A 12,719-nucleotide genomic window follows, 5' to 3' on the forward strand; every position below is an offset into this window, starting at 1 on the left:
AAGGGCTGCTACACATTAGCCTAAAGGTTGCTTTGTCTGCTTACCAGTAGCCAACTAAATAAGTAGGGCTGCTGAACACAAGTCACCAGGGGTTTTACTGAGTCAGGCATAATGTGATTTGTTGCTTTTTGCTGTATGTGGCGCTCTTCTTTAGTGTACTTCTTTTCACAGTGTGCGTCTTTTTTCAGTTGTATGCTGGGCCTGCAAAAGAGTATGATTGGGAGCCAGGTCCGTGGCTGGAATAGGCTTCTAGTGAGTGTGTAGATATGGCAAAAGTACAGTATGGGTGCGACGTGGGCATGCAGTTGCAAATTGCAAGTACAATGGTTATCAAAATGTCACAAACATAGCCACCTGCAGCGGTCTGACTTGCAGGTGCTTTCACCGTGATTTAAAGGGTCCCATACATCTACAGGGCAATCATATTTTTATGTGATCGGCAAATCAGTGAAATCCAACATTTTGGATTTCACCGATACACCAACCCTGACGTCTGGGGATTGCCAAATAGCCCAAATCAATCGTAGATGTATGGGAACCCTTAGTTACTCACTGATCATGATTCCTGATCATTTTGCAAAATGGGTGTGTTTTCAACATGCTATGCTTACTCCATGGGCCAGGCTGCGTAAGCCTGTCTGATCACTTGCTAGGCTAGGAAATATGTGTTCACCGTCGCACACCCTGGCCTTGTCCATCCCGAAAAACGGGGGTGATGAGCTCCTGTTTCCGGGAGCAGTGGGCAGCCACGGCCCCCCAAATACTGCAGCATGTCAATCATGCTGCGGCTAGGGGGGCTGTGAGTGAGATTGCAGGACCCGTTTTGCACATGTGCAGAACGGAGCCTGCACAGACCCCTAAACATCGGAGATGTATGCTAACCAACAATTTAGGGTACATCCTATGTTCTCTCAAATGTTTGGCTGGCCACACCCTTTAAGCATAGGCCCTACCACTGCATTCCCCTGGTGGGCCCTTCACGACCCAGTCCCACACTGGACAGGGCCATATAGAGCTGTTTCGGGCTGGGTACTTCCAGGGGCGTGGCCTTATCTGAGGAGGCGTTGCTGTGCTTCCTTAAAAACATTTTTTAATAATTACTATTTTGCGGTGCAGCGCGCTCCACAGGGTGATCGCTCCCTGCACAGCCAGAGGAGACTGCTGCTGCAGCATCCCTGGACTCACCACAGCCCAGTACACAGCAGTGTGTGTTGGGCAGGTTTGGTATAAAAGATCTACATGAAAAAGATAGACAATGCCTAGATAGAAACCACATGGTAAACAGTCAATAGGTCGACAGGGACAAAAGGTCGACATGGATGAAGATACTAGACAGGTACAAAAGGTCAACAGGATCAAAACATTGACACAAATATGGTCGACACATGTTTTTTTTGCTTTCTAACCCTAATTTTCACCCTAACCCTACCTTTGGTGCCTTCTGATATCTAACCCTAACCATCGGGGTAAGTGCCTAACCCAAACCCTCCGGTAAGTGCCTAACCCTCCCTTCTGGTATCTAACCCTAACCATCCGGTAAGTGCCTAACCTTAACAAACAAAATATATATATATGTTGACTATATCAGTGTCAACATTTGTAACTAAGTGTTTCCATGTCGACATTTTGTCCCTGTTTACCATGTGGTGTCTACCTTGACATTGTTGACCTTATTAATGTAGTGTAGATCTATTGACTTGAACCAGTGCTGGGCCGGGGAGATGCAGGCTACTGCCACTGACCGTTAAGGGTGTGCGTGTGGGGGGATGGCAATTGGCAAACCTGGGCCCCCCTCCTTCCCCTCTTGGCGCCCCTAAATGGGGAAGCATCAAATCATGGAGTTTCTGCATAATTTTATAAGAAACAAGTTGATAAATATGCCCCTTAATCCTTAAAAAATAATGTTGAATAAGCAGCTGGAACATGAATTAAGAAGTGAATAAGACGCTGTCTGAATAAGAAGTTAACTTCAGCCTCCGACTTCTCCTGATCACGACGCTGTCTGACAGCCTGAGCCAGGGGGGGGCGGTGTGTGGGGCGGGTTAGTGTGCCTGCAGTCTGGACACTGGTGCCGGGGAGGGATCATCACTGACTGTGTCTGGGCCGTGCTAGAGGCGGGATAGTGAGGACTGGAGACTTGTGTCGCTCCCTGTACATGGTATGGACGCTGCTTCTCCTGATCTCTCCCGGCATCTGGTAAGCCAGAAGTTTGTTTCTGCACCGCTGTGTTGACCTATATCAGTATATATCACAGTCACATACACGGGGAATATACTGTAAGCATGTGCTTGTTCCACACACCCAACATGAGTGTACATAGAGGGGGCTGCGGGACACACCCAGAACCCACTGGCAGAATAGAGGGAATGATGTACCTATAATTTACTACAGGGAGACCAGGGTGACTTCTGGAAGAAGCTTAGGAGAGGAGTGTATGTAGGAGAGGAGTGTATATAGGGGATGTGTCTATAGGAAATGTGTATATATAGGAGCTGTGTAGATATAGGAGATTACTGTTCCAGAGTTATGTATGAAGAAATGTGTTAATATTAAGTTGATGTAAACTTCGTATGAGTTGTGCAGAGTGGTGACGTATTGCTTGTTATTACAGTATATAACCACAAACACATGGCAGCCCTGTACTCTTGTAATGTGAGGCGATGAATTATATATATACATTAGTTTAGTCAAATGTATTCTACAGGCAACTGATACCAAAGACATGTTATTGAATGGTATTTTGCAGCAACCTCTTTTCATCAGAATAACCTGAAGTTTATATTTTCCTTGACAATTTTACAGGCAGTTTTAATTCTAATTGTTTGACCCATGGTAAAGCACTGACCTCAGAGTGGAGCTAGACCTAAACAAATTTTTTCATATACCCTAACAGATGGTGATTTAGCTGACTGACTGTTTATTCAGGCAATTAATTTGAACACTGGGTGCAAATTGCACTTACTCTTTACATAAAGTGCTGTTTGCAGCTCTGGTATACTTTGTGTGTGTGTATATATATATATATATATATATATATATATATATGCGCCACAAGTGTTCTGCAGTGCCTTACAAAGTACTTAAACAAATTGTTGACCAGTGACTTACAGAACAAGGATAATATATATTGCTACATTAACGAACATAACACCCAGATAAGCAACCAAGTGTAAAGCTGCATACACACGTAAAGATTTTCTGTCCAACCATCCAACTAGTTGATTGATTGGAATGAAAATCTGGTAAGGTACGAAAGCAAATGACAATCAGCAATTTACTCCCAAACGCCGGAAAATGGACAAAAATGTTGTTTGTTAAATGTTTGATCTAAATAATTTGTTTAAACTTGTCTGACGACCATTTTCATCTGTTTTTTGGCATTTAGGAGCAAATTGCTGATCATCAGTTACTCCCATACGTTACCAGATTTTCATTCCAACCAGTCAACTAGTTGGATGGTTGGACAGGAAAATCTTTACGTGTGTATGCACCTTTAGGTGCCCTAGTTGTGAGTAAGAAGTAGATGAAAATAAAGTAGGGAGAAGCACAAGAGGGTAGAGGGCCCTGCTCATAAGAGCTTACAATATATATATATATATATATATATATATATAATAGTATTGCACTTATCTTGCACAGCATATCTATATAATTGTGTAAGGTCTGTCCTGTTTCCAACATGAGTGTGCAGTGGGTGCCAGGGCGCGCGGCTCACCTGCTCCCACTGCTAGGGAGATGACACACCTAACATCAGAGAAGAGAAAGACCTGCTGGGAATGGTTGTAAGTATGGGGGCGTGACGGATATGGAGTGCAGTGGAATGGAGATAAGGTGACAAAGAGGGGGGGTGGGACAGAGCAGCAAAGAGGGTGCGGCGGGGGGCAGAACAGCAAAGAGGGGGTGGGGAGGAGGTGCGGCATATGCCGGTTCTTCTTACAAGTGTACAATAGTTCAATAAGGCACGGTGTTAAACTCTGGAGTTAACACCTGGAGATATTCAATTATTCTGCTTTTTCCCTGTACGGTAAACCTTGGGGTAACGTGCATTAACTCATATATTCTGAGTAAAATGCTGGAATCTACAGGGTTTCCCTGAACGTTAAATCAAAGAGGGTACATTATAACGTTGACCTTTCCTTGCAGCTCCTGAAACTGTGAGGAAAAGTGCTCTCTCTGGGGCCTAGCGAGCAGCTAATTAGATATGGCCCTAAGGGTTCATATTTTTTTCCACAATGACAATAATTTCTTATCACTGCTTATTGTGGTAATAAGAAATTATTGGGAGTATGTGTTAATAATCTCTTGCAGGAACAAGAGATCCTGTGCCTGCAAAGAAATAGTAGTAATAGCAAATCTGGATTTCTCAATGCACACGCGTGATCATCGATATGTGCATGCGTCAGTAATAGAAACCACACATGTGTATTTCCTATTAACTTATCACCGGCAGCGTTAAACTGGCCACACACTAGACCAACTTACATCCAACCATCCAACTAGTTGATTGGTTGGAATGAAAATCTGGTAACGTATGGGAGTAAATGATGATCAGCAATTTGCTCCCAAACACTGGAAAATGGACAAAAACTGTTGTGTGAACAAATTGTTTAGCTCAACATTTACAAACTTGTCTGACGACCATTTTCATCTGTTTTCTGGCATTTAGGAACAAATTGCTGATCATCATTTACTCCCATACATTACCTGATTTTCATTCCAATCAATCAACTAGCTGGCTGGTTGGATGAAAGATGGTCTAGTGTGTGGTCAGCTTTAGGCTATCGGCAATATAGGAGATAACACTGCCAAGGGGGGACACAATGTTCGACCTCTCCAAACAAGTAATTATTATTATTAAATTTTATTTATAGGGCGCCACAAGTGGTCCGCAGTGCCGTACATACAGTAAAGGGTACACAGAACATTACATTACAATACAGTAACCAAAATATAAACAGAACACAAGTAACAATTAGTAACACAATTCTCCATACACAGTACAGCTCTGAAGATGAAGGCGGTCATAGAAGTGCTAGAGAAGAAGTCTGTGAGACAGTGGGGTGGAGGACCCTGCTCATAGGAGCTTACAATCTAGGAGCTCTACAAATTAAGTAATAGTGAATGCTGGCGGTATAATAGTAAATATCACTGCAAGAAGCAGTGATACAAAAAGAAATGTACCATCAGCAAATGATAAATGGAGTCCCAAAGCTGGATACTTACTAGATTTTTTTTTTTAAACGATATCATATTTTCTGACGGATCGGAACGAGAAATTGTTCAAATCGTCCAGTGTGTACACACTATGCGTGCTTTCGTAGGGTCGTCCGTCGCATTCTCAGATCTGCCGTATATGCTGCTCAATCTGGCGATCTGACTGACGACCCCATGCATTTGGATGCGGTGGGGGAACGACTATCGTGTGGTCATTCACCAGATTGTGTGGTGGGTACGGACCGCACAATATATCGTTCGTTGCATCTACCGTTGGCCGGGCACACATGACGTGTACCCAGCTTTAGAGTGCTCCATTTAATGATAACCTTACTTTTCAGAATATTGCTATATTTAGATATGACAGGAAGCACCTTCTGTGATGAAGCATTGTTACATACAGTATTTGCAACTGTTATCTGTTCCCCAGCAGTCAATTGCTGTTATATGGAAAATGTCACAACCAACACCAGTGACAAACCCAGTATGCAGCTTCTGTACAGACACAGTCCACTCTGTTCCCTAGCCTAAGGCCTTTCCTTCTTCATGCATTGTGTTTTGTGAGTTGCAGTTCATTCTGTACATAACTAAGCACTTACACGGTCAGAAAGAAATGAAGGAGAGACTGCACCCTTGCCTGTTAGACAAGCATTTATTAACATTACTCCTCTCACTATCATGTCTTTTGTTACTGATGAATAGTTGTCTCTCTATTATTTAGTGGGATTTAGAGAAAAGCTATTACAGTAAAACCATTTTTGTAAATTTAAAAATTAAAGTGGTTTAAACTGCAGATTAAAAACTTTCAATGCACTAATTAAACATGAAGACGTGAACACCTAATTTTTAAATGGTTAATTAGGGCATACCAGGGCTGTAACTAAAGATGAGCGAGCGATGCAGGGCCTAGGGGGTGGCACCATAACTGCCCTGTGGCACCTGCATTTGGCATGCACCCTGCAGTCTAGAAAGCAGTCGTTTAGCATGTCAGGGCATTTGGCTTTCCCCTAGTCCCAGCCGCAAGATCGCAAGATGCTGCAGAGCTGGCCGGAGCATTCTAAGTATGCTCCTCTGTAGTTCAGCTTTTCCCCCCTGGTGCCAGCAGCCCCGACTCTTAGTGCGAAATTATGACGTCATATGTTAGGGGGGCAAGACCAGCACAGGGCATCCTATTAACCAGCTATGGCCCTGGGGCATACTGTATAACATCAATGGACAATAAGCTTTAAGAGCTCATTCTGCCCTCTAAAATTCAGATGGTCCCCACATTTTTATTAATATCAGTAATAAGTTAAAATAATACATTTAATCATTCCCTTAGACCAGTGATTCCCAACCTCGGTCCTCAAGGCACACTAACAGTCCTGGTTTTAGTGATAGCCATGATTGTGCACAGATGGTTAAATCAATATAACTGAGGTACTAATTAAGTCACTTGTGCTCAAGTATGGCTATCCCTAAAACCTGGACTGTTAGTGTGCTTTGAGGACCGTGGTTGGGAAGCCCTGCCTTAGACACTCGCCACAAATTGCTCCACAGACTGCCTCACGTGTTAGATCTTAAGGTGCCCATACACGGTGCGATAAAGCAGCTGATCCGACGGATTGGTACGATTTGGCTGCTCTATCGTATCGTGTATGGGCATGATATTGGACAGAGCGCGCACCTGTGGGGTCGTACATCACACCTCCAGATCTTACTGCAGGTTTAGTCGGCACTGGGGATGCCATGTGCGAACCCATGCAGCGCTAAGCGGATGGGGGAGCCGGCATATCGGGCGGTCGGCCACCCGATCGCACAGTGTGTGGGGACTGCCCGATATGTCGGATGTCGGATCCCCCATAGCGTCGCACGATGCATATCGCACCATGTCTGGCCAGCTTTACTCCCTTCAGATTCCTCCACATGTTGTTCAAACCCTCCACTTAACTTCATATGTCCCCACTCACTAGGTTAGTGTTTCCCAACTCCAATCCTCAGGGACCTCTAACTGCATGTTTTACAGATCTCCTAGTTGTGTATTAATTACTAGCTGACACATTTTAAAAGATCCACAGATGGAGTCAATTATTTTAATTGTGATACTCTGATATGTAAAACATGGACTGGAATTGGGAAACACTGCACTAGGTGTATCAGTGACAGACAATTACTATATAAACCAATTCACCCTGGGCATATAATAATTTAAAAATGTCTTAGCTTACAATTAATAAATTAATCAGGAATCGGAACAGAGGAAGGAGGGAGACTACTTAGTGCAGACTGCATCTCTCTCCTTGTCTGATCTCAGTTGTTATGTGATCTTAATGCAGACATTGGCTGGTCAAACAATAAGATATTCAATCATATACTGGGTAGACACTATGTCAGAGGTTCCCAAATGCGGTACGCAAGGCTCCCCAACAGTTCAGGTTTTACAGATATCCATGGTTGAGCACAGATGACTTAATTAGTACCTCAGTCATTTGATTTAACCACCTGTGCTCAACCATGGATATCTCTAAAACCTGAACTGTTGGGGAGCCTTGAAGAACGTGTTTGGGAACCTCTGCACTATCTGCGCACTTCTACTGGCTGCTAGCGACATCGCCCGTCGGCCCTGCTGCAGGACCGTCGGGGGATGTTGCTAATGATGCCATGCTACAGAATGCAGTAAGACTTCATCCCACCGTCGGACCCATTATGGGCAAGTGTGTACCCAGCACTTGCCGGGTCCTGTCGCCTTCAATGTCGTGCTGGGTACACATTGTCTAATGTGTAGCCAGCTTTAGGGTCCATACAATTAGGCGTGAGTTGGGTCTGTTTTCAAACTGAAATGCATTTGCAGTTACATTCCAAACTTGCATTGCATTTTCCCGGCAAATTCACATTCACTGAGCAGTAGAAAAGGTAGGGAAAATCTTTATTTCAAGGTACAAATGTTGAATGATCATGCACTTGGAGGGGTTCATATAGTATAATTAGGTCAATAAATACATGTCAGTTTTCATGTGAATTTCTCTAAAAAGCTCAATAATATGTTAAATCAGAGGTTCCAAAACTCTGGGCCTGATTGAGCTTTGGGAATAGAGTGAGATTTAGCACTTAACTGTGTACTTGGGCAAACCATGTTGCAATGCATGGGGGGTAAATACATAAATGTTTTTGCATGTAGGGTAAATACTGGCTGCTTTTGTATGTAGCGCACACATACTGCACAGCTTTATTATTACACTGCACTTTAGATGTCCGTTTGGACACCTCCCTCCCAAATCTAATCGTGCATACACACGTAAAGGTTTTCTGTTAAACCATCTAACTAGTTGATTGGTTGGAATGAAAATCTGGCAACGTATGGGAGTAAATGATAATCAGCAATTTGCTCCTAAATGCCAGAAAACAGATGAAAATGGCCGTCAGACAAGTTTTGTTAAATGTTTGATCTAAACAATTTGGACAAACAGTTTTTGTCCATTTTCCGGCATTTGGGAGCAAATTGCTGATTGTCATTTGCTTTCATACCTTACCAGATTTTCATTCCAAGCAATCAACCAGTTGGATGGTTGGACAGAAAATCTTTACGTGTGTATGCACCTTCAATCTCTCTGCACATTTTAAATCTGCCCCACCTGCAGTGCAACATTGTTTCGCCAAGATGATCAGTTAAGGTGTGTACACATGGGACTATTTTCTCCCCGAACGAAAATCGTCCTGTGTCCCCCCGGCAGAGGTGTGCTCAGTGTTGTTAACAACACTGAACGAAGTCAATAACGATTTTGTTCAGTGCCGGTCTCCCTGCCTCATCCCTGAACATGTTCAACCTGACATTATCGTCAGGTTGGACTGGAAGTTCGGCCGATGAACGAAAACTATAAACGGGAGCGCGCATTTGTAGTTTTCGTTCATCATTATACCTCAGAAACCGAATTTTTTTTTGAACGATTTATCGATAACGACAAATTGTTAAAAAAATCGTCCCGTGTGTACGCACCTCACTCACTCTATTTCCAAAGCTGAATCAGGCCCTCTGCCATTACAGTCCATGTTTTAAGGATATCATGTGCACAGGTGATTAAATTAGTAACTCAGTCATTATGATTTAACAATCTGGACTCATGCATGGACATCCTTAAAACCTGGATTGTGATGGTGGTGTTTGGGCTATTGATGGGAAAGGGATTGGTTGTTTGGAATGAAAATCTGTTAATGTATGGGATGAAATGACAATCAGCCATTTGATCCAACACACTGAAAACGGACAAAAACTGGTCGTTCATACAAGTTGTTTAAATCAAACAGATTTAACAAATGTCTGCATGACTGTTACTGTCTGTTTTCCGGAGTTTAGGTTGTGATTGCTGATTGCCATTTACTCCCATACATTACCAGATTTTCATTCCAACCAACCAACTAGTTGGATGAAAGTTGGTCTAGAGCAGAGGTTCCCTAACGGAATCGGCACCCCAACAGTTCAGGGTTTAGGCTGGGTACACGCTAGATGATGTCATCTGATCCAGCGGTAACGATACTGGATCAGAACCTCTATACACTCCTTCCTATACCTTCTAATGATGACGCTAATTTACGTACGCAGTCATACAGTAAATAAAGACTTAAGACCTGGAATCTGTGGTTCCAAAGCACAAATATTATTCAAGTAAAAGTACAGTTAGTTACACGCTATTGATCCAGACACAATTCGGCGCAAAAGAATTATTAAGACCTAAGTACAGTATACATACGCAGCGCTTCCGGACCAGATATTAGGCATCAGCATGAAACCCCTCGTCTATCAGCAATCAGCACGAAGACTAAAAACCCAGTGTTGGAGCACACATATTTATATGCCCCCCCCCAGGAATAGACAACACAATAGGGAAGTTTGTTGCTGATGCTATTGGTTCCCAAGGGGGATACATCTGTTACAGAGCTTTTAACAGGCTGATTCAAATAGACACAACCCAGCCTCCAACAACTGAGGGTCCCTAGATTCCCGCCACATGCAACATCCTAACAGTTATTCATATCATATACATTTTGTTTCTTGAAGTCTCTGCGGTCCATAAGTTGAGAATGCATGATGCGATCTCCCCACCGATAATACCGGAATACTGTGGAAAAAGTACACATCAGTACAAAACCAAACACGGCTTACTTATGTATAAAACCTTAGTTACCAAACAATCTTTATTTCATAGCATTTATACTAAATTAACAAACTTAAATCTTATACCTTTTAAAGCTTACGAAACCTTGTATGTAGATATGTAATGTGTGAGTATGCGGGGTTTGATATAAGGATGCTAGTTAACTTGGTGCAGATGCGTGCGCATTTATCTACTAAACAGTGTTTTATCTTATGCATTCGCTAATATGCGACTAGTTAACAGCGCAATTGTGCGTATTACTGTGTGTATGAGAAATGATGAAAGATGCAATCGCATGGTGCTAATAGTAATCTCGCCATATGTACTTAATTGTGAGTTTATCTAAAATGGCGCTTGGGTGGCCATTCGCAAAATGGCATCTTGCGATTTCATTTCCAAGATGGCGTCTTGCGGCCAGTCGCAAGATGGCGTCACCGCGATTCAATTTTAAACTGATCTTGTCTCAGCCAATTATCCAGCTTCGACAGTGGGTTGGATAGACATATCTGGCACATTGTCTAGTGTGTACCAACTATGTCGCTGACAATGCACGCTCCAGCAGCGGGTGATGACGGCCCCAGCCATCGCTGCCTGCATCGACAAGTGTATATGCAGTTGCCGATGTTGGCTCCCATCGCTGGCGATATAGTGCTGAATACACATCGGCTAAGGTGTACCCAGCTTTAGAGATATCCATGGTTAAGCACAGGTGCTTAAAGCAAATTGACTGAGGTACTAATTAAGTCACCTGTGGTCAAGCATGGATATCCTTAAAACCTGGACTGTCAGGGTGCCTTGAAGACCAGTTTGGGAACCTCTGGTCTAGTGTATGACCAGCATAACTGTTAATAAATAAAATGAATAATAGCTGTCTATATGTCCCTGCTATCTTAGTTGATACTTTTTGGGGTCCAGGATGATTTCCCCACTGTTTAATTCACATCTGCCAGGTCACTTATTATAGAAAAGTCAAGTGAATCACCATTTCTAATTGAATCTGGCATTTTGCAGCTGCTAGCGTGAGTTTTGTTATTAGTTTGCTTTTGCAAACTCGCATGTAATTGAATTGACCCCTTATTCCCTTCTTTATGGCATGCCAAACTTCACACACAGCCCCAGCTCTATGTCAATAAGAGATTGATCAGTGAGTGGCGATGCATAAAGAAGAATACAGTATAAGTCTGATAAAGGAATGTGCTAGGGGCAGCAGAAAGGCTCAGCTTGGGCCACACCAATCAAACATTGGCTTATGGAGGTTTTTTTTTTTTTATTATTTTACAATAATGTTTACCTTCTTTTCTGTCTGGTGCATATAGAAATTCCCAATGTCTGTTGTTAAGAATGTTGATGTTACCAGTGTTTGGATCTATAACAGGTACGGACGGAATTCAATTGTTTCGCCCCGCCCCTACGCGCCCGTCAGGAGCTATTCAATTATTGCTCCCCCGTGAGGTGCGAGCTGAAATGGGCAAAAAGTGACCTGTTTGGGCACCCAAACGGCACTTTTTGCGATCACGCCCAACTATTTGGTCGGGGGTAGCCGTTTTAGGTGGCTAAACCCAACCCCTATGGGCGCGATCAGCACGATGACAGTCATCAATTGAATAGCGCCCCGCGATCTTCTGTCACTTTTAAACGGGAGATCGGGCGTTCTAAAACAATTGAATACTGCCCAGAGATATTCTCTAACTTTGATTGTAGAATATGGAGTTTATTACCATCAAGGACACTTTATCTTCACTTTAATAAAATATCCCAATTGAAATTTTGCAGAACGGTCCATTTAAGTCTGCACCACAGCAAAACGCAGCAATCCTGAAGTTGTGGTAACAACTGTATTAAACAAATGTTTGGTGCACACAGTATGTTATATTGTTTATACAGCCAATTAATAATATAATGTTCAGTGTATCTGTGGGTGTGTACACATAATATATCTATGAACGACATTGTTCACATATATATTGTGTTAGCCGTGCAGCACGGTAGATGAGGTATATCTATCGGATATATTGTGCACTTCTGTCGGTGTGTACAGGTGACCAACACGTTATTGTATGCTTGCTGCAAGAACTGCCGACTATGACATCACAACTGGTGCGGTAAATTTAAACCTACTGTGGATCAGGACTGCTGGGTAGCGGGCAGAGCACTGAATAAGGAAGACTGAAATGAATAGGGGACAGCAGAGCAATGCACTGTTCTGTTGGTTATAGAAACAGAACAGTGCAGGGACAGGAATTATCACAGGGACAAACAGGATCTTAATTGTAATGATGTTGTTATATCAGTTTACACGCATACCACAACAATATAGCAATGTTACATGGGCTGCTAGCCCTCCTCTGTGTACAGTTTTTAATGCCAGTCTTTTGA

The 12,719-nt window shown here is 42.9% G+C and overlaps 1 protein-coding gene across 2 annotated transcripts in view; it reads left to right on the forward strand.

The window, feature by feature from the left end:
• The first annotated feature begins 2,043 nt into the window (after positions 1-2,043).
• LOC148480623 (septin-10-like) overlaps positions 2,044-12,719 on the forward strand; it is a 70,749-nt gene continuing 60,073 nt past the window's right edge. The window contains exon 1 of one of the 2 annotated variants that reach the window (XM_088454155.1): positions 2,044-2,196. In XM_088454155.1, coding sequence (XP_088310281.1) covers positions 2,161-2,196 — 36 coding nt within the window. In that variant the 5' untranslated portion in view covers positions 2,044-2,160. The remainder of the gene's footprint in view (positions 2,197-12,719) is intronic. The other variant, XM_088454156.1, reaches the window with a different exon arrangement.

This window comes from Taudactylus pleione, unplaced genomic scaffold (genome assembly GCF_031769625.1).
Source record: "Taudactylus pleione unplaced genomic scaffold, aTauple2 ptg000609l, whole genome shotgun sequence".
Lineage (NCBI taxonomy): Eukaryota > Metazoa > Chordata > Amphibia > Anura > Myobatrachidae > Taudactylus > Taudactylus pleione.